At 48.8% G+C, this 22,910-nt stretch overlaps 1 protein-coding gene across 2 annotated transcripts in view; it reads right to left on the bottom strand.

Annotated features, from left to right (window-relative positions):
* The window catches only part of SCAMP2 (secretory carrier membrane protein 2), a 34,998-nt gene extending 12,681 nt beyond the window's left edge, over positions 1–22,317 (bottom strand). The window contains exons 1-5 of one of the 2 annotated variants that reach the window (XM_053596015.1): positions 22,146–22,293; positions 3,354–3,422; positions 2,816–2,920; positions 2,188–2,316; positions 941–1,058 (exon numbers count right to left, since the gene is read on the bottom strand). In XM_053596015.1, the coding sequence (XP_053451990.1) occupies positions 941–1,058; positions 2,188–2,316; positions 2,816–2,920; positions 3,354–3,422; positions 22,146–22,202 (478 nt within the window). In that variant the 5' untranslated portion in view covers positions 22,203–22,293. Of the gene's footprint in view, positions 1–940; positions 1,059–2,187; positions 2,317–2,815; positions 2,921–3,353; positions 3,423–22,145 lie in introns of both variants that reach the window. The other variant, XM_053596014.1, reaches the window with a different exon arrangement.
* Positions 22,318–22,910: the final 593 nt, after the last annotated feature.

Below are 22,910 nucleotides of genomic sequence, written 5' to 3' on the forward strand. Positions count from 1 at the left end.
CTGTGGTGGACTCCTGTAGTCCCAGTTACCCAAAAGACCGAGACAGGAGGATCACTGGAGCCTAGGAGTTCAAGATTACAGAGAACTGTGACTGCCCCACTCTAGCCTGGGCAACATAATGAGACCGCGTCTCTAAAAAAGAAAAAAAAAGGCTGGACACGGTGGCTCATGCCTGTAATCCTAACACTCTGGGAGGCCGAGGCGGGTGGATCACTTGAGTTCAGGAGTTCGAGACCAGCCTGAGCAAGAGCAAGACCCCGTCTCTACTAAAAATAGAAAAACTGAAGCAAGAGGATGCTTGAGCCCAAGAGTTGGAGGTTGCTGCGAGCTGTGATGCCATGATACTCTTCCCTGGGCAACAGCTTGAGACTCTGTAGCAAAAAAAAAAAGAAAGAAAGAAAAGAAAAAAGCAGCAGCGGCATTGAGGAGTTAGCGCCACACCAGCAGTTTACAGGCCAAACCAGGGCTTCCAGAGGGGCTTTGGCAAGCTGGGATTGGGGTCTGCATGGAGCAAGGAGTAGAATGGGAAAGGATAATGGGACCCAAAGAGACACCCACAAGCTCACTCTAAGATAATGGACCCAAATGCACTGGAAAAACAGACAGTTAAATAATCTGAGTGACCATTTTTAACAACTAGCCCAATAAGTATGATAACTTAGGTCATCATCATGAACAAGGAGTCATGATGCTATGCTATGGAAGAATCTTAAGAGCTGGAAAGGAGTGCCGAAATAATCCACACCCATTAGGATGACCCTGAAGGTCTTCTGACTCTCAACTTACTGCTCCTCCCCAGGACCACACTGAAAGCTCCACAAAGCTCCAAGCTGCCCAGGAAGAAAGTGGTGCAGGGTGAGTGCTGGGAGGGTCACCATACAGGGCTCAGGACACTCCACTGCCCTAGGCAGGGCAGCCCCAGGGCAACAGCCTTTCTTACCATGCAAGTTGGCCGCGGAGTTCTGCAGCTCTCGTTCCTTGCGGTCAAGCTCGGCAGCTTTCCTGTCCAGTTCTTCCTGTTGCCGGAGCAGGCCTGCCTGGGCTGCAGATGCCACAGCCTAGAGATAAATGGGGAGGTGGGGACGGGGGGGACGGCCGGACACAAGAAAGTGTCAGCCTGGGCAGGCAGGAAGAAGAGCTTTGCCCTACACAGGAAAATGAAGAAGGGCATCCCAAACGTAGTCCCAACCCACAGAGTGTCTTAGGTTCCAGAGACCACCATAGAGAGGCTAAGGGGACCTGTGTCCCACTAGCCCCACACCACTCTGGCCTCTTGGCCATTACCAGCATTATCAGGCTCTTCTCTCCCCTGGTCCCTAAGCTTGAAATAGGAGGACTATCCCCCAGTGTTCCCCCTTCTCTCCCCAGTACTGCAGTCCAAGCGGAGTTCAGTGATAGTGAGCTTTGAAGGGATAAAGACCTCACAAGAGACTAACCTATAGCCAAATCTACTCAGAGACCTGAGCTTCATGTGAAGAGCCCAGGTGCTTATGTGTGAAGGGGGCATGGTGCAAACCTGCTAGCAGTGTGTGACAGGGGAGATACGTGAGGGCAAACTGTGTACTTGAGCCCTGGCATCTGTAAAAGCACAGGAGCTGCCTCCCTGAGTCCCCCTGGACTGAGACTGGCTATCCCCCAGGTCAGCCTCTTAGGCATGGCCCTACACTGACTGGTTTTCATGGTGTGTAGTCCAAGCTTATCTCCTCTTCAGGCAGAGCAAGGTCCCCGAGTAGGGCAATGAGGGACTGTAAGTAAGATTGAGCAGCCCTGGGCTGAACTGGCTGCTGCCACTATTTGGCCCAAGTTCCTAGAGAATAAGACCACAGTCCATTTTAGAAAGTAAATGTCAAACTGGTCATCTCATAGGATGACAAGCCAGGTGTATGTATATACACACACACACACACACACACACACCTCCAGAAGGAGCTCTCTAAGGAGCTACAGTTGCCTTCAGGAGGTGAGTTCCAGGCACTGGGGCCAGAACCAGAAGTGACCACACTGGAGGTCTCAGTTTCATCTCCCCAAAGTCTATGAGTTCAGTTGAACAGGTCCCTACAGCCCACCACCCAGCTGACCGTCAGGGCAGCACCACACATAAGGCATGTTTCACCTCCACAGGCTCTGGGGCCCTGCAGGCAGGCTCCAGGCACCTGCCCTCCCCCTGCTCATCTACACTTGGCCTACCTGCGGAAGCTTTCGCATGTAGCTGTCTCTGAGAATACTATCTCCTCCTAGTAGCATCTGCCTCTCTGAGAGCTCACTCACTGCCAGGAATCGAGTAGGCAGGAACTTGCTGGCCTGTCTAAGCAGGAGCTGCAACACACAACTCCACTGAGGGTCACGTTCGTGCGGGCAGCATGGAGCATGGGGCCAGGGTGGTAAGGCAGCCGAGTGGAGTGTCAGGCACAAAACAGGCAAGACTCACCGTATTTGGTATAGGTGAGGGAAACAGGAAGGCAGGCAGGAATTAATGAGGTTAAAAAACAAAGGGAGATTCTGGGCCCCAAGGAAGAGATTACAAGCCAAAGACCCCATGAGGATCTGGAGGGGCAGAGCAAGAACAAGTGTGCTCTCTCTGGATACCCCAAGGTCTCAGCTTGGAAGAGCTTATATTTTGGTGATGGCAGTGGGGTGAGGACATAGACCAACCTCTCAACTTCCAAGTGACTAGCTCCAAAGAAATTGGCAAGAGGGCCCTTGAAGGGGAGTCAGGGATTAAGGCTCTCTGCCCGCTCCCCAGTCTTAGGGCTCAGCTACTAGTCTGAGGATTCCCTCACTGGGGAGAGGCCAAAGGGTCCCCTGTTGGCAGTACCTGGGGGGTTGGCTGGGTTGGTTCCACGGAGGGCTGGAGAACTGCCGGCTGTGAAGGTCCAGGGAGTTGTGTGACGGGAACTGGAACCGTTGTCGCTGCATTTGTCTGTGTGGGACAGATCAAAGGAAGGAAGGGAGAGGGACCCCACTAGTTGGGAACCAGGGGGCAAACCCGCAGCAAGGTAAGTGAGGGGCACTCCCTGGGGGCCTGCACTGGGCCTTCTTCTGCAGCTTCTCAGCCAACAGGCCTCAGGTTCATGGTGATTAGACACAGAAAGCCTGGCCTCACTGGATCCAGAGCTCTCTAGCACTGCCCTGGACTCCAGAAGGGTCCCCCAGAAGGGACCAAGATTATGGATCCAAAAGAAGAATTTCAGAGAGCCTCTTCTGACTACCCTACTCCCTAAGTGCATGTTAGGATTGCCCCTCTGAGGATTTCAGCTTCTCAGAGCTGCTTTTGTATCTGCCAAGGCTCCTTGCCCCAGAGATCCCAGCACCCCGAGGACCACAGGACTCAGAAAGAAGGCATGTTCACCAACCTCTGAGAAGGGGTTGAATTCAGCCAGGCCACTCTGCGGAGCATTGGTCAGTTGGGTCACAGAGGGATCCTGAAAAGGTGAAAAAGAGCCATTAGATGCTGGGGAGAGAAGAGAGCCCTGGCTGAAATAGACTGCATCTCCTCCTCCCCACAGTATCCTGAGAAGCTTCTCCTGCAGCCCTCTGTGCCTGCCTGTGCCTCTCCACACAGCTGGAATCATTTCTCCCTTTCTGGAAAAAGTTCAGACCCACTGACTTCCTAGAAGAGACCCAGAGCATATTTTACACCCTGAGGCCTAGGTGTAGACACCACGCAGGTTCTTGTCAGAGACCATACGGACTCAAAATGGTTCATAATATTTGCCTCCAGGGAGTGTGTTATGTTTTGGGGGGTGGGGGAGAGGAGGCAGGTGTAGTGAGGGTAGAGTACTGAGGGTAGAGACTTGCTCTTCAGTTTGTAACCTATTTATACTGTTTTATTATTCTACAGAAAGCATTTATTCCTCATGTATTATTTACTTACTTTTGGGAAAGGGTATTGCTCTATCACCCTGGGTGGAATGCAATGGCATTATCACAGCTCGCTGCAACCTCAAAACTTCTGGGCTCCAGTGATCCTCCTGCCTAAGCCTCCAGAATAGCTGAGACTATAGGCATGCACCACTATTCCTGGCTAATTTTTCTATTTTTTGTAGAGACAGGGTCTTGCTCTTGCTTAGGCTGGTCTCAAGCAATCCTCCCACTTTAGCCTCCCAAAGTGCTAGAATTACTGGTGTGAGCCATCATGCCCTGCCCTTCCTCTTATTTTTAAAAAGACAGTCTAAGGTTCTAGAACAAAAACATGCAGCTGGGACCCAGTGCGGTGGCTCACTCCTGTAATCCTAGCACTTGGGAGGCCAGGGCAGGTGGATTGCCTGAGCTCACGGGTTTGAGACCAGCCTGAGCCAGAGTGAGACCTTATCTCTAAAAATAGCCAGGCGGTGTGGCGGAGGCCTGTAGTCCCAGCTTCTCCAGAGGCTGAGGCAAGAGAATTGCTTGAGTGCAAGAGTTTGAGGTTGCTGTGAGCTATGATGCCACAGCACTCTACGGAGGGCAACAAAGTGAGACTCTGTCTCCAAAAAACAAAACAAACAAAAAAACATGCCGGCCCTATATGCTGAGGGTGGCGGGTTCAAATCCAGCCCCAGCCAAAAAACTGCAAAAAAAAAAGGTTGCTAGTACTGATTTTATTAAATCAGGCACATTTGCTAGGACCAGAGATATGAAAGGCTCAGATGAAAGCCAAGAAAATGCTTTTGGTTTTTTTTCTTTCTTTTTTTTTTTGTAGAGACAGAGTTTCACTGTACCACCCTCGGGTAGAGTGCCGTGGCGTCACACAGCTCACAGCAACCTCTAACTCTTGGGCTTACGTGATTCTCTTGCCTCAGCCTCCCAAGCAGCTGGGACTACAGGCGCCCACCAGAACACACGGCTTTTTTTTCGTTGCAGTTTGGCCAGGGCTGGGTTTGAACCCGCCACCCTCGGCATATGGGGCCGGTGCCCTACTCACTGAGCCACAGACGCCGCCCTTTTTTTTTTGGTTTTTGGCCGGGGCTAGGTTTGAACCCGCCACTTCCGGCATATGGGACCGGCGCCCTATTCCTTGAGCCACAGTCGCCGCCCTTGTTTTTTTTCTTTTTTTTGTTTTTTATTCTTTTCAGAAAATGCAAGAATGTTCTCAGAACATAGCCTTGTCATGAGTTTTCAATCCTCCCTTTCCTATCTAATCTCTGCATGGGGCTCTTGCCATCCACTTTGCTCAAGTGTGCCACTGCCCCATCCTGGAAACATGCAGGGCTCAGGTCCAGCTTCACAGCCATGCCCAGGCTCTGAAACAAATAGCCGTGAGGGTGGCCAGACTGCCCCCTGCCCGAAGTCCTGCACCCCACCCCACCATCACTCAACCAGAAGCTTCAGTCCTTCAGGCCTAGCCTCACACCTCTTCCAACCCAATTCTTTTTTTTTTTTCTTTTGAGACAGAGTCTTACTATGTTGCCCTCGGTAGAATGCTGTGGCATCACATCTCACAGCAACCTCAGACTCTTGGGCTTAAGAGATTCTCTTGCCTCAGCCTCCCGAGTAACTGGGACTATAGGCACCCGCCACAATACCCGGCTATTTTTTGGTTGCAGTTATCATTGTTGTTTAGCAGGCCCAGGCTGGGTTCGAACCCATCAGCCTCTGTGTATGTGGCTAGTGCTCTACTCACTGAGCTATGAGCACCAAGCCCAACCCAATTCATTCTCTTTTTTTTAGAGACAGAGTCTTACTTTGTCACCCTCGGTAGAGTGCTGTGGCATCACAACTCACAGCAACCTCTAACTCCCAAGTAGCTGGGACTACAGGCGCCCGCCACAACGCCCGGCTATTTTTTTGTTGCAGTTTGGCCGGGGCCGGGTTTGAACCCACCACCCTCAGTATATGGGGCTGGTGCCCTACCCACTGAGCCACAAGCGCCCCCAACCCAATTAATTCTTAAACACAATACTGACTTTACACAAACCCTCAGAGAGTGACCCCCCTAAATGTATAGATGTAGAAACTGACCATGGTGAATGAACTTGTCCTACAACTCTAAATAGGAGCTTAATCCTTATTCTGAATATCTATAGGGCTGGAGGTCAGCACTAAATGTCCTTTTCTGCAGATTTTACTAATGTGTTTTATCACAGGCCTTATCACAGACACTGACTCTTATCTTCCCACCTGGGCCACCAGTTCCTGTATCAAACTACCCCTGGGGCCTCGCCCACAGCTAGGCACATAGCCAGAATTTGCTCTGTGTCTCTGGACAGGCCTCATCCTATGCAGCCCCATTCCCCACCCCCTCCTCTCTCTCTGCTGGACACCACCTGTGCTCTGGTGGCTCCTGCAGCTTAGAAAAAGTGATGTGAGGTTCAGGAGGCCACCTGATGCTGGAGGGACGGGCCCTGAGGCCATTTCATGACTGAACAACCAGTGGTTTTCTCCCAGAATTATGTGGCTTCCTGCAAGGAAGATTTTGGGCTTAGTATCTGTTCCCCTTTCAGACTTGGCAGACACCCAGCCACAGCTGAGTGAGTGAGCTGAAGTCGGTGAAATCAGATCCACCATCCACAGAACTGGTTACTCGAGTCTGAGTCACAACGACAGAGGAATGGAGGGGCAGCTGGGCAGCTCTGGTAGTAGTTTCAGGTGCTGGCATAAATATACCCGGCCATGGCATACACATTTAATAGGCAACCTCCAGACCCATGGAGAGATGCCATTTCCTTTACCAATGGCAGATAGGAGGGCATTCTGGGGCTGCAATGGGGATGGTAGGGATGACGATTCTGTCCATTCTGATCCTTCCTCCTTCTCCTAAAGTCTTAAAGACCTGGCCCTTGGATCCTTCGCCAGGCTCATCATTAGCAGATCCTGTCCCCTCTTTGCAACCAGCTGCATCTGTCGGGCCTCCACTTCCTCCAGGAAGCAATGTAGGCAAGAGAAAGAGGCACCTACATCACAGCAGCATCCACCTTGCCTAGAAAGAGGAACCTAAAATACTCTGAGACGTGTGGTTATCTCCCATCTGAGGAAACTTGCGCTCCTTCTGAGAAATGTGGGTGGCTTTAAGAGAAGCTGAGGCCTGGCAAGAAAGGCAGGGAGGAGAGACTGGGGAAGGGAGTTGACATTTACTGAGCGTCTACTCTGTGCCAGGCTCACACAATGATGCTGTTGTGAGATTCTTATCACCCTAGAACTGGCCAGTGTGTCGAGCTGTCAGAAAAGAAGGTTCTACCAGCCTTTCTCAACCTGCTTCCTTGAGAAATTTATGGCCTACTGTCCTAAGAAATCCACAATCATAGTGACTTGACTTCTCTCCTATGCTTCAGGGACAGTGCTAGTTATAGGCCACCCTTGAGAGAATGAAACAGTTGCTCCAGTCAGCTTGTGTTCTGCGGCTCAGCTGAGGACCCCTGCTGAGAAAGGCTACAACGCATCTTCTCACTTAACCTTCAAGCAACCCTTGAAGAAGAGTATTTACATTTTGCAGCTGGAAATGCCCAAGCTCGGAGAGGGGGTCAGCAGCTTGTTTAAGATCTCAGGGGTAGTGGCTGAGTCAGATCCTGAATTCAAGTCTGTTTGTTTCCAGAGACACAAGACAGTAAACGTGACAGGGCAGAGCATCCCAAAGCCTGGTGCCTGACAGGTGGAAGGTGCTCAGTCAGTATGTGATGAATGAATGAACTCCACTCCAGAATGACACTGACAGAGGCTTCTACTTGTTTCCTATAGGATTTCAAAGAGCTGGCTCCTGGCAAATACCTTTAGTAAAATAGTATATGCAGAAAGTCTTATGGTCTGGCAGCTGAAGTTTCTGATCAGCCATCCTAACCAGTGTGATTTTTCATAGTTTGCCTATGAAAAATCACTACTATCATTTTAAAGTCAATTATTTTGGAGTAATTCAGATTAGTTCATTCTAGTTTTTCTTTTTTTTTTTTTTTTGTAGAGACAAGAGTCTCACTTTACCGCCTTCGGTAGAGTGCCATGATGTCACAGGACTCACAGCAACCTCTAGCTCTTGGGCTTCCACGATTCTCCTGTCTCAGCCTCCCGAGCAGCTGGGACTACAGGCGCCCGCCACAACGCCCGACTATTTTTTGGTTGCAGTTCAGCCAGGGCCGGGTTTGAACCCGCCACTCTCGGTATATGGGGCCGGCGCCCTACCCGCTGAGCCACAGGCGCCGCCCCTCATTCTAGTTTTTCAATTAGCAGCTGCTATGCAGGTGGATTACCTGAGCTGAGTGTAATATAATTGTTATACACCTAATGTGATTTCGGGCATAAATAAGTGTGTGTTTATCTATGCTTCTACAGTAACTGGCCTCTTTAGAAAAATTTATTAAGGCTCGGCGCCAGCCACATACACCTGAGCTGGCAGGTTTGAATCCAGCCCGGACCCGCGAAACAATGATGGCTGCAACCAAAAAATAGCCAGGCATTGTGGCGGGCACCTGTAGTCCGAGCTACTTGGGAGGCAGAGACAGGAGACTCGCTTGAACCCAGGAGTTGGAGGTTGCTGTGAGCTGTGATGCCACGGCACTCTCCCCAGGGAGACAGCTTGAGGCTCTGTCTCAAAAAAAAAAAAAAAAAAAAACCAGAATAAGAAAAATTTATTAATATTCTACTTTCTTTTTTATTTTTTTTATTTTGGCCAGGGCTAGGTTTGAACCTGCCACCTCTGGCATATGGGACCGGCACCCTACTCCTTGAGCCACAGGCACCGCCCAATATTCTACTTTCAATCACTAAAAATTTAGCTCATAAAATTTACTCAGTAGTGCTTGCGAATACGAACAGAAATTTACGTTAATGGAAAAAGAATCATTAAATCTAACAATGGGGAACCAAAAAAAAAAAAAGCAAGTCTTTCTAGTAAGGATTACAATGACCACCTCAGTGAGGACCATCTGCAGCCTTTACTCCAAGTCACAAATAGGATATCAACAGCATCAACCTTTTTTCTCCTTCACAAAGCATCAACTAGCTCTTAAGTGGGTCAAGTAATTTAAAAGGATTGTAAGGGCTGTCTCACCCATAAAGAAGTAACCTAGGGCGGCGCCTGTGGCTCAGTCGGTAAGGCGCCGGCCCCATATACCAAGTGTGGCGGGTTCAAACCCGGCCCCGGCCAAACTGCAACCAAAAAATAGCTGGGTGTTGTGGCGGGCGCCTGTAGTCCCAGCTACACGGGAGGCTGACGCAAGAGAATCGCTTAAGCCCAGGAGTTGGAGGTTGCTGTGAGCTGTGTGAGGCCATGGCACTCTACCGAGGGCCATAAAGTGAGACTCTGTCTCTACAAAAAAAAAAAAAAAAGAAGTAACCTAAAACCCCCTCAGTGCCACTCAGAATGGCTAATACCTCTTACTGAATTTAAAACAAATAAAAAGCTCTTGGGAAGCTGAAGCAAGAGAATCACTTAAGCCCAGGAGTTTGAGGTTGCTGTGAGCTGTGATGTCACGGCACTCGACCCAGGGCAACATAGTGGAACTCTGTTTAAAAAAAAAAAAGGCAAAAAAAACACAAAAAACAAAAAAAAATTAAAAAAAAAAAAAAGGCAGCACCATAGTTCAGTGGGGGGCATACACCAAGGCTGGCAGGTTTGAATCTGGCCCAGGCCAGCTAAAGCAACAACGACAACTGCAATAGAAAAATAGCTGAGTGGCTTGGCGCCTGTGTATCAAGAAGTTCAGGCGCTAGCCACATAACCTGAGCTGGCGGTTTTGAATCCAGCCCCAGCCCGCCAAACAGCAATGATGGCTGCAACCAGAAAAAATAGCCGAGCGTTGTGGCAGGCACCTGTAGTCCCAGCTACTTGGGAGGCAGAGGCAGCAGAATCGCTTGAGCCTAGGAGTTGGAGGTTGCTGTGAGCTGTGATGCCACGGCACTCTACCCAGGGCGACAGCTTGAGGCTCTGTCTCAAAAAAAAAAAAAATAATAATAATCTTGGGTGGTGCCTGTGGTTCAGTGGGTAGGGCGCTAACCCCACATACCGAGGGTGGTAGGTTAAATCCCAGCCCCTGCCAAACTGCAACAGACAAAAAGCTGGGTGTTGTGGCGGGCGCCTATAGTCCCAGCTGCTCAGAAGGCTGAGGCAAGAGAATCACCTAAGCCCAGGAGTTGGAGGTTACTGTGAGCTGTGTGACACCACGACCCTCTACCAAGGGTGATAAAATGAGACTGACTCTACAAAAAAAAAAAAAAAAAGAAAGAAAGAAAAATAGCTGGGTGTTGTGTTGTGGCAGGTGCCTATACTCCCAGCTACTTAGGAGGCTGAGGCAAGACAATTGCTTAAGCCCAAGAGTTTGAGGTTGCTGTGAGCTATGACACCACAACACTCTACCCAGGGCGACAGCTTGAGACTTTATCTCAAAAAAAAAAAAAAAACAAAAAAAAAACGCCGGCCCCATATGCCAGAGGTGGCGGGTTCAAACCCAGCCCTGGCAAAAAAAAAAAAAAAAAGAAAAAAGAGAGGAGCACATCTGCATCAGAAGATGTCAGATGTGGAGGAGCTTCTGAAAGGCAACCACAAGATGCATTCACACAGCAGACGAACCATTTTCACTGAGAAGCAATTGGAAGCTTTAAAAGTCTTGTACGATAAGAACCCATACCCAAACCCCAGCCTTCAGAAAGAGATGGCCTCAAAAATAGACGTACATCCGGGTGGCACCTGTGGCTCAGTGAGTAGGGTGCCAGCCCCATATACTGAGGGTGGTGGGTTCAAACCCGGCCCCGGCCAAACTGCAACAACAAAAAAAAATCGCCGGGCGCTGAGGCAGGCACCTGTGTTCCCAGTTACTCAGGAGGCTAAGGCAAGAGAATCGCCTAAGCCCAAGAGCTGGATGTTACTGTGAGCTCTGACGCCACAGCATTCTACTGAGGGCGACAAAGTGAGACTCTGTCTCTTAAAAAAAAAAAAAAAAATAGACATCCATCCAACAGTACTGCAGGTTTGGTTCAAGAACCACAGAGCAAAACTCAAGAAAGCAAAATGCAAGGACCTTCAGCAACAACCTCAAGCTCAACAGCAGCCAGTGCCCGAGGGTGGAATCAAGACCAGTCCCTCCCAAGATACAGACACACAACCCAGAACCCCCAGCGACAACTATCTGATAGCCCGTATTTATGCAGATTCCCAGGCACCCTCATACCAACTCAGCCTGTACCCCAGTGTTAAGGCCCCTGCAGATATCTTCCTTGGCCACAGAATAGTCCATTTTGGCTGCTGTCAAGACATTTACTGCCTATATCCCACTGTAGAATCCCAGGTCGGTGCCCCCTGCTTCCCTTCTAATGTTCTTGGTTGTAAACTTCTGCAAAGTAGGGACAGACCCTAGATGTAAAAGGTCACATGTAGGGCGGCGCCTGTGGCTCAGTCGGTAAGGCGCTGGCCCCATATACCGAGGGTGACGGGTTCAAACCCGGCCCCGGCTGAATTGCAACCAAAAAATAGCCGGGCGTTGTGGCGGGCGCCTGTAGTCCCAGCTACTCGGGAGGCTGAGGCAAGAGAATCGCTTCAGCCCAGGAGTTGGAGGTTGCTATGAGCTGTGTGAGGCCACGGCACTCTACCGAGGGCGATAAAGTGAGACTCTGTCTCTACAAAAAAAAAAAAAAAAAAAAAAAGGTCACATGTAATGATTCCCACTCGAAAATCCTAGCGGTAGACAGACACCACACAGACAGGTGGAGTTCAGAAACACATGGTACAAGAGAAAGACTCACGAGGCTACATCCTGTGAAATTCCATCTTGAGTGAGTTCTGAGAGAAGCAGGGAAAACTCAGATTAGTGGCTGTTCATGTGGGCAGAATTAAAATGCTTCATATCTTAATTAGGATGGGAGAAACCTGGGTAAATACATTCATTAAAACCCTAAGAACTGTTAAAAAAAAAACAAAGAAACAAACCCAAAACGGAAACAAATACAAAGCTCTTAAACTCAGTTCTTTTCATTCAGCAAACAGTTTCAGGGTGAGGAACATTCCAGGATGAACAGGACACAACTCTTGCCCTTTTGGAATCCACAGTCTGGTACCTAGGACAAGACACACACCCAAGAACATGCTGTGGACCACAGCAAGGTGCAGAGACGTGACAGGAAGGAGGGGACACACCTGGCAGGGCTTTGGGAAAGGCCAAGTTGCAGGAGGAAGGAAGAAGGCAAGCAAAGGCCTGGGTCAGTAGGGCCCATCACTGCCACAGGGCGGGGGGGACATTTCTATGCAGCTGGAACACGACGGTACTGATAGAAGAGAGGCAGGCAGAGTCAGCTGAAGCTCTGACTACCTTGTTCATGGCAAGGGCCATGAAAAAACACACTTGTTTTCATAGGTTTGGAAATCTCTTTCTACATACTTCATAGGTCCTGCCTATATCTGAGCTCTCTGTGACTTTTCCTTGCTTTCGCTTCCTGTACTCCACCCAAACTCCCAGTGTGAGGTTTATTTTAGGCTCCAAATAAACACACTGAATAAATACCTCATGTTTCAACATGAGTTTGGGGGAGGGCAAAGTATATTTAAAAAAATAAAAAAAACAATAAAAATAAATAGGGCCGGGGGAGGTGGCTCACACCTGTAATCCTAGCACTCTGGGAGGCTGAGGCGGGTGGATTGCCTGAGCTCAAGAGTTCAAGACCAGCCTGAGCAAGATGGAGAACCCATCTCTAAAAAAAATAGCCAGGCATTGTGGTGGGCACCTGTAGTCCCAACTAATCAGGAAGCTGAGGCAGGCAGATTGCTTGAGTCCAGGAATTTCAGGTTATTGTATGCTATGACGCCATGGCACTCTACCTAGAGTGACAAAGTTAAGACTCTGTCTCAAAAAATAAATACCTAGGCTCGGCACCTGTAGCTCAGTGGCTAGGGTGCCAGCCATATACACTGGAGCTGGTGGGTTCAAATCCAGCCCGGGCCTGCCAAACAATAATGACAACTACAACCAAAAACTAGCGGGACGTTGTGGCAGGCGCCTGTAGTCCCAGCTATTTGGGAGGTCGCAGCAAGAGAATCATTGAGGCCAAAGAGTCTGAGGTTGCTGTGAGCTGTGGATGCCACAGCACTACCAAGGGCACCACAGTGAGACTCTCTCAAAAATAAATAAATAAAAAATAAACAAATAGGCTCGGCACCTGTGGCTCAAGTGGCTAAGGCACCAGCTATATACACCTGAGCTGGTGGTTTCGAATCCAGCTTGGGCCCACCAAACAACAATGATGGCTGCAACCAAAAAATAGCCGGGCATTGTGGCGGGCACCCGTAGTCCCAGCTACTTGGGAGGCAGAGGCAAGAGAATCACTTGAGCCCAGGAGTCAGAGGTTACTGTGAGCTGTGATGCCACAGCACTCTACCCAGGACGACAGCTTGAGGCTCTGTCTCAAAAAAAAAAAAAAAAAACGGGCGGCGCCTGTGGCTCAGTCGGTAAGGCGCTGGCCCCACATACTGAGGGTGGCGGGTTCAAACCCGGCCCCGGCCAAACTGCAACCAAAAAATAGCCGGGCGTTGTGGCGGGCGCCTGTGGTCCCAGCTGCTTGGGAGGCTGAGGCAAGAGAATCACTTAAGCCCAGGAGTTGGAGGTTGCTGTGAGCTGTGTGAGGCTACGGCACTCTACCGAGGGCCATAGAGTGAGACTCTGTCTCTACAAAAAAAAAAAACAACAACAAACAACAAAATACAAATAAACACATATTCATACATGCATAGACTGGGCAGGTGCAGTGGCTCACACCTGTAATCCTAGCACTCAGAGGCCAAGGCAGGATTACTTGAGCTCAGGAGTTTGAGACCAGTCTGAGAAAAACAAGATCGCATCTCTACCAAAAATATAAAAAAGTGAGCCAGGCATTATGGTGGGTGCCCGTAGTCCCAGCTACTTGGGAGGCTGATGCAAGAGGATCGCTTAAGCCCAAGAGTTTGAGGTTGTTGTAAGCTATGATGACCACACAGCACTCTACCTAGGGTGACAAAGCGAGACTCTGTCTCAAAAAAAAAAAAAAGTAAATAAATAATAAAAGTAAAAACTTGGCAGCGTCCGTAGCTCAATGGTTAAGGCACCAGCCACATACACCTGGACTGGTGGGTTTGAACCCAGTCCAGGCCTGCTAAACAACAATGACAACTACAACAAAAAATATAGCTGGGCATTATGGCAGGCACCTGTAGTTCCAGCTAATTGGGAGGCTTAGGCAAGAGAATCGCTTAAGCCCAAGAGTTGGTGGTTGCTGTGACCTATGACGCCACAGCACTCTACCAAGGGCAACACAGTGAGACTCTGTCTCAAAAAAAGGTAAAAACTTTATGGACTAAAAAAATCTTAGAGCCATTCTCTGTGGGAGACAGAGAGTTACCAAGACATTGGAATCTCTGTGAAGTTCTATTTGCTTTGGAGATGAGGCTGTGTGTCACAGAACAAGAAAAGACAATCATCCCCAGAGTGGCTGGCTGGGTGCACAAAGAGCCTCAACTGTCCTTGGTTGCTCTGTGACCTGGAACCTGAGAAGCCATCGTAAAGAAACAGGACAGCTCAGGCGCAGTGGTTCATGCCTATAATCCCAGCACTCTGCGAGACTGAGGCAGGTAGATCACCTGAGCTCAGGAGTTCAAGACCAGCCTGAGCAAGAGCAAGAGCAAGACCCTGTCTCTATGAAAAACAGAAAAATTAGCTAGGCATTGTGGTGGGCACCTGTAGTCCTTGAGCCCAAAAGTTTGAGGTTGTTAAGCTACAATGACACTACCTGGGGCAACAGAGTGAGGAAAAAAAAGAAAAGTAGGACAAAGCATGTAAAAATTGGTACCTGTAATGATATTCATTGCACTAGGATTTATAATAGGAAAAAAAAAAAGCAAGAAACATTAGAGAGCACAATATGTGGTACATATCTTCCTTAAAAGCCTAAACAGCAATTAATAATCACAACTAGCCTGTTGTGATGGGGCACATCTACAGTCTCAGCTACTTGGGAAGCTGAGGTGAGAGGATGACTTGAGCCCAGCAGTTTTGGACCAGCCTTGGCAACGTAGCAAGAAAAAAAAAAAAAAAAAAAAGCAAGACCCCATCTCTACCAAAATAGAAAAACTGAGGCAAGAGGATAGCTTGAGCCTAGGAGTTGGAGGTTGCTGTGAACTATGTCGCCATGGCACTCCACCCAGGGCCGCAGCTTTTTTTTTTTTTTGAGACAGAGCCTCAAGCTGTCGCCCTGGGTAGAGTGCCATGACATCACAGCTCCAGCAACCTCCAACTCCTGGGCTCAAGTGATTCTCCTGCCTCAGCCTCCCAAGTAGCTGGGACTATAGGCACCCGCCACAACGCCTGGCTATTTTTTGGTTGCAGCTGTCATTGTTGTTTGGCGGGCCCGGGCTAGATTCGAACCCACCAGCTCAGGTGTACTCTTTCTTTAACATTTTTTTTTTTTTTTTGTAGAGACAGAGTCTCACTGTACCGCCCTCGGTAGAGTGCCGTGGCATTACACGGCTCACAGCAACCTCTAACTCTTGGGCTTACGTGATTCTCTTGCCTCAGCCTCCCCAGTAGCTGGGACTACAAGCGCCCGCCACGACGCCCGGCTATTTTTTGTTTTTTTTGCAGTTTGGCCGGGGCTGGGTTTGAACCCGCCACCCTCGGCATATGGGGCCGGCGCCCTACTCACTGAGCCACAGGCGCCGCCCATGGTGTACTCTTTCTTAAAAAAAAAAAAAAAAAAATCACAGACATGAAGACAGTACAATACAGAAAAGCCTTTGTCACATAAATACCAAATTTCTTTTCTCTTTTTTTTTTTGAGATATAGTCTCACTCTGTCACCTAGGCTAGAGTACCGTGCATGGCACCAGTCTAGCTCATAGCAATCTCAAACTTGGGTACAAAGGGTCCTCCTGTCTGAGCCTCTCAAGCAGCTGGGACTACAGGTGCACACTATAATGCCTAACACACTTTTTCATATTTTTAGTAGAGATGGCGGTCTTGCTTTTGCTCTTGCTCAGGCTGGTATGAAACTCCTGAGCTCGGGATCCTCCAGCCTTGGCTTCCCAGAGTCGTAGGATTATAGGTGTAAGCCACTGAGCTCAGCCATGAATAGCAATTACAATTTTTTCTTTTTCTTTTTTTTTTTAGAGACAGAGTCTCACTTTACTGCCCTCGGTAGAGTGCTGTGGCATCACGCGGCTCACAGCAACCTCCAACTCTTGGACTTACGTGATTCTCTTGCCTCAGCCTCCCAAGCAGCTGGGACTACAGGCGCCCGCCACAACACCCGGCTATTTTTTTGTTGCAGTTTGGCTGGGGCTGGGTTTGAACCCGCCACCCTCCGTATATGAGGCCGGCACCCTACTCACTGAGCCACAGGCGCCGCCCAATTATAATTTTTTCAATCATTGTTGTGAGCTACACAGCACTCTACTGGGACAACAGAGTGAGGAAAAAAAAGAAATAGGACAAAAGCATGTAAAAATCTGTACCTGCAATGATACTCATTGAACCAGGATTTATAATAGGAAAAAAAAGCAAGAAATATCAGAGAGCAGTATGTCTTGGTACATATCTCCCATGGCACTGAGAATCAAACTGTGTGGAGAGGGGAGCCGTAAGTATCAGGGAACCATTCTGCAGAGGTAGGGCCAGACAGTAGGATTTTGGACTTGACCCATAGGCAGTGGGGAACAACACGAGATTTGTAGGCAACAGGTGACATGATTGTTCTGGCAGCAGTGAGGAGAGTGCACTGCAGATGGAAGGATGATGGCAGGAAGACTTGCTGGGACACACCATCTATATAAGTGATAGGAGTGGCGTATAGGATGGCAGCTGGGGATGGAGAAGGGACGGACTCTGGAGACTCTCCTCAGGACAATGCCAAGGGCTCAGTAACTCTAGTGGAAGACCTGCAGGCAGGAAAGGGAAAAGGAAGGAATGGAGAGGAGAAACAGGTTTTTCAAGGATGGGTGTAGGAGGGTAAAAAGATCTGAGAAAACAATGAATTGGACTGGAGATAGAGTTGTGGAATACATCTGGTTGGAACGGTCGGGAAGGCCCAGGTGCGAGTTGGAAATACTGGTTTGAAGCTCAAGAGAAGGTTGAGGGCTACATAACTACATGGCTTCTGAAGTCACAGAAGTGAAGGCAGAAAATGAGAATATGGTCAAGGACAGAATTCTGGGGTACTCCCAAATGACTGAGACAGAAAGTGAAGACAGGCTGAGGTGGGGAGTATTGTCACGGTTAGAGAGACCAAGGATGGAGAGAATTTCAAGAGACTGGCCTAAACAAGTGCATGTATCACAATCAGGAGATGTGCCTCAGGCTCATGATTCCCCGAGAGAGCATGGGATCTAAGATGGAGGAGGTGCTGGGGCTGCAATGAACAGGAGCATTATTTCCGAGCTCTCCTGCCAGATGAGAAGTTCTGGCAGGCCACTGACCATGCACTGTGGCCATCCACCTCGTCTCCTACACAGAGTGATGTGCACTGACATGCGAACATCCCAAAGCAGCACTCACTGGACAGGTCACACCTTGCAAATGTGCTCTCTTCTCTTAATGAGCAGCGAGTGCTCCTTGTTTGTCCTGAAGACAGGATTATGCTACACCAAGTGATACCAAAGATAATTTAGAAGTTAAGAACAAAGTTCATCTGTCTCTCTACTCAAGTTCTAACACCCTGCCTAGCTACGTGTGCCAACTGTAAGGAACACCCCATCTGGGCATCTGTGAACACTGTCATTTTCAAATTTCTTGAGACAAGGCTTTTGTTACAGAGGAAAGTTCTACCAGATCCATCTGGTGGCTCCAAGAGTTTTCAAAGTTACAGTCAAGCTGGAACCGACCCTCTCTGGGGAGTGGCAAAGCCCCCGGTGTCTGTGCAGGGAACTTCATGTAACTTAGTTCACACCCAAATCACGTTTCTGCCACCGTTTTCTCCTCTCACAGGAGAGAAATGTTTCAAACCCTTGGGAAGCAGCCACACCACTAAGATTATCTTTTAACTGCAAGGAGGCAATGTGTGAAAGTGATATTGTGTGACTTGGCAACTCCCAAACACTGAAAGACTTCCTCTGAAAGGCTTCCTCTGTTCGCCACCACCACCTATTCCACCCCCCCTCCTTAAGATCACTGCTGTCTGCCTGGAATAATCTGGCAGAAGTGCCGAGTGGGAAAGCAGCCCTGGCATTTGCCTGGGTGGTTTGATTTTTAGTGGACTGCTGAAAAATGGACAGGGCAATGCCTCCCTTTAGCTTTCCACCCCTTCGTCACCTGACAAGACTCAACTTCTGGGAGCAGACATCCTGCATCAGGGCAAAGCAGGGGCCCAAATACCCAGAAGGTACTCAGCAGAAGCACCATAATTACCAGAGAAATGATGGGCATAACAGCGGAGGTTGTGAAATTGGCACACTTGGCTCACCCCTTCCTGCTTCCCCCTAGAAGTTTGGTAAACCTTTGGGGCGTGCTCTTGACTTCACTTTCTATTCAAAGCTCTTACTTTGCAGGAAGTTTTCCAATAATCCTAATTATACACGTAACTACGTGCAAGAAAGAGGTCATAAACACCCACAGCCACAATGCAGGCTGGGGGAGTAGGAGCTAGATAAAGAGACTTAGATGGGGAAATCAACTTAAAAGCACACCGGGAGTTTCACAGGACACCACAAGATTGAGCAGAAAAAGAGTTCCATGGTTAAATAACTTTGAGAGGGTGGCACCTGTGGCTCAGTGGGTAGGGCGCCGGCCCCATATACCAAGGGTGGCAGGTTCAAACCCGGCCCTGGTCAAACGGCAAACAAAAAATAGCTGGGCATTGTGGCAGGCGCCTGTAGTCCCAGCTACTTGGAGGCTGAGGCAAGAGAATCGCCTAAGCCCAGGAGTTGGAAGTTGCTATGAGCTGTGACGCTACGGCACTCTACTGAGGGTGATAAAGTGAGACTGTCGCTACAAAAATAAATAAATAAATAAATAACTTTGAGAAATGCTGGTCCATTTAAAGCTAAGCAAATATATTTTTTGTAGGATTTCTCAGAGCCTTTAAGGATTCCCAAGCCTATCTGAGTAAAGAATCCTGAGCACTTTTTAAGGACTGGCTTTACTCAGAAACTATACTACTTTAAAGTAATGTTTTAAAAAGCACAATAAGGGCGGCGCCTGTGGCTCAAAGGGGTAGGGTGCCGGTCCCATATGCCAGAGGTGGTGGGTTCAAACCCAGCCCTGGCCAAAAAATAAATAAATAAATAAATAAATAAAAAGCACAATAAAATCTGCATTATTCCACCCCCTCACACTATAGGGGGAAAAGGCAGCTTAGCTAATATTAATTTGTTACTTTCACCAGTACTGGTACTGTCATTTCAAGAAGGTGACAAGGTGATTATGTAACATTCTTTCCTCAGGCAGCCTAAAATATCCCCAAGGCAGTTTAATACCACTGTCTACGTTTTTTTTTTTTTTTTGTAGAGACAGAGTCTCATTTTATGGCCCTCGGTAGAGTGCTGTGGCCTCACACAGCTCACAGCAACCTCCAACTCCTGGGCTTAAGCGATTCTCTTGCCTCAGCCCCCCAAGTAGCTGGGACTACAGGCGCCCGCCACAACGCCCGGCTATTTTTTGGTTGCAGTTTGGCCGGGGCGGGGTTTGAACCCGTCACCCTCAGTATATGGGGCCGGCGCCTTACTGACTGAGCCACAGGCGCCGCCCCCAATGTCTAAGTTTTTTTTTTTTTTTGCAGTTTTTGGCTGGGGCCGGGTTTGAACCCACCACCTCCGGTATATGGGGCTGGCGTCCTACTCCTTTGAGCCACAGGCGATGCCCCCAATGTCTAAGTTTTAAAAGCCTTTGAAACATGGGTGGCACCTGTGGCTAAAGGAGTAGGGCACCGGTCCTATATGCCGGAGGTGGCGGGTTCAAACCCAGCCCCGGCCAAAAAAAAACAAAACAAAACCATAAAAGCCTTTGAAACAGCACTATCTTCAGAATGACCCAGGTCTTCCCCTTCTTACTGCCAATTAGCTGGGTGACGAATCATCTTCATCTCTCAACTGAGTAAGGTAGAATAACAGCCATGGACTCTGAATGCTGAGTATATCTTTGTAATCCACTATTACATGGGGTGATGGAAAAAAAAACAACTGCTCTGGAAACTGAATAGGTGTGACGGTTTCTGAGTGTACTGCCTCTCCACTTGCTCTCTCTTGAACTCTGTGCCAACACCCTGAGTAAATGAGGCTGGGTTCACACCCAAGCACCAAGGGCTGCACCTCCCAACGCCCTAGCCCTAGTAGTCAGAGCAGACACTACCTTCTTTAGGAAAGGTAGCACAGCTCTGACAAAGAGAAGGTGCTTTGGGACCTCACATCTAAAGCTGCTTCTCCCCACACAATTGGGCACCCAGAGGAAAAACCCAGCCCAGGGCGAGGAGGAGCAAAGCCAGCCAGCGCTCTTTTTCCTACACAGGATTTCCCACCAGATGTGGCTGGTTGACAGGACCACAGCTGCTTCCTGTCCTGCCATATCCTGAGGCTGCTTGATGAACAGACTTGTCTTGCTTTAATGCAGAAGTTACTTCTACAATAGTTTGCACAGTCATTTCTGGGGCTAGAGATGAGGTTTAAGATTTTCAAGCAGCTACTAATACAGGGCTGAACTGCTAGCACTGGAGAAAAGTTCTCTCCATCTTTGGGCCAATAACTGACTGCTTCTGACTGTTAGACAGCAGCAGATATTTTATTTGATTCTGACAGGCCAAAAAAAAAAAAAATCACATACCACACATACCTAAAGGCTACTAACTCTTTATTAAAACCCAAACCCAGTAGTATACAGCAGTTTTGTAATTAAAGCAAAACAGTTACCAAAAGACACTGGCAATAAAAATGCAAATGTCCTTTCTTTACTCAACCAATAGAGATGACTGTTTGCCTTACATAAGAGACACATCCTTGCAAAGGCTCTATCAAGAAGTATTAAGCTACAAGAGGAATGTTCAGAATTCCCTGATGTTCTCAGGAACAAGCAACCAGAATTTGCCTTGAGGGCTCCTTTTGGCTAAGAAAGGCCAAGAAAGAAGCATAAAATTTTCATTCTCCCCACAGCATTTAAATATTGAGTTCAAGTCTCCTTTGATTTTGCTCTGACCCTTGAAGGAATTCAAGGTGAGAAAGGTTATACTATGAATCACAGGAAGGACCCTCCAGGACTTCCCTCACACCTGCCGGAAACTTTGAAGCTGCCAATGACCAAATTAAAAGGACAGGCTACATGAGTTAATGTGTCTGGTGACATCCTGACAGAGCAGAACATTAGGGCTCATAAATCACCAGTCAGCACAAACAAGCTTCCCTAAAACTGGTTTTGAGCAGACATGAAACAAAAGGCACAGTAGCTCTGGAGCTAACTGGAGCTCCAGCCCATGCTACAGAAAAAGGACACCCCTGTGCTCTCTCAGCAGAAAGGTTTTGGCTTTAAGTAGAAAGACTCCTTCTTCCTCAATTATTTGTTCAAAAGGTCAGGCCAGCTCATAGGTCAGTACATCTGAACCTCACTGCCTTCCCCCACCGGTCCATGAGACTAACATCCAAAAGTCTGGGCTTCCAGACTTTTTTGGAACCCCTCATCCCTCCTTCCTCACTAACTGGGCCAAAGTCCATTCCAAACTAGATCCATGGCCAAGGTGCGGAATTCTTATCAAAGCCGTTTTTTTAAAACTTTAGTTACCTTCTCACTCTTCCTGAAAAAATCTCACCTATACCAAATCTTTCCTATACAGTATACTATAGTTTGGCTAGTGGTAGTGCTGGTAACGAGAGATGTCTTGGGCTTTTCCTACATTTCTCCATCCCATCTTCCACCTCTTACGTTGCTGTCACCCCCTCTCCTAAGGTAACTTCAAGACAGGTGTCTTCCCAAGACTACAGGTATGTGGTAGTCACATTTTGCTTCTATCCCTGAAGCTAGGGAATCTCCTTAAGGGTCCGACCGTGCCTGCTCCAGTGCCCTTCGTCCAGTTAGAGCTATATCCCAGGGTGCTAGAAAATCTCACCACTACCGGGGCTACAGCGCCCCGCCCCACTCTGCCTTGCCACCTGCTGCTAGTCCCGCCCTACAGACGCCACGATAGGACAGCCCTCAAAGCACGCTCTCCCATTGGGCAGATGGCCCGTCCCTCCTACGCCACGTCTCCCGGCTCCGGCGAAAGAGGCCCAGGCGACGGCCCTTGGCCCTAGAAGAGATCTGAGTTCGGGGCTGTACCTGGAAGGGGTTTACATCCACTGGGTCCGCGAAGGGGTTAGTGTCGAAGGCCGACATGGCGGTCGGGACTGACTTGGCAAGCTCAGTGAGCACTCCTGCCTCCGGGTACCCAGACCCAGCGGCGCTCTGGGTAGACTCTCCACTTCCGGGAGCACGGCAGCCGTTGTGGCGCAGGCGCAGCGCCCTCCCAGAGGGGCGTGGCCGTGTTGCGTCACAGATGTTTGCCCCACCCTCCTGCCATGCACACAACAGAGCGAGGGTGGGCGTTCTCCTTTGCGTCCACGCCTTCCTTCTGAAGTGAAGTCAGGGGTACTGGCTGGGCAGAGACTAGAGGGCCAGAGGCAAGACCAGAGTCCTTCCCAACTGCCTATCAGTCTGATACATTTATATGTCTAAAGCAAACTCCCAAAAGTGGGACAAGAAACTTAATCCCTTATTTTACCCTGAAGCAAATTTGGGAAGTTTCGAACTAGTCCTTGGCAGAGGACAAGGATGACTGAGGCAATTTTGGGACTCGAGTTGGGATTTGAACCTGGGTATCAAGCATTAAGTGAATGGAGGAGTTCAGCAATAAAATCTCAGTCATGGGGGAGATGGCTGATTGACTCTCCACAAATCTACCTTATTTATTCATCTCTTTCTGTGGCTCAGCTCAGCTGTCACTGAATCCACCCACTCATTTTCCAACCTGGACTATTACAGGGCTGTTAACTAACTGGTCAATAGTTCTTAACGTTGTCACCAGAGATCTATTTAAGGAGGGGT

This window comes from Nycticebus coucang, chromosome 6, assembly GCF_027406575.1.
Source record: "Nycticebus coucang isolate mNycCou1 chromosome 6, mNycCou1.pri, whole genome shotgun sequence".
Classification (NCBI taxonomy): Eukaryota; Metazoa; Chordata; class Mammalia; order Primates; family Lorisidae; genus Nycticebus; species Nycticebus coucang.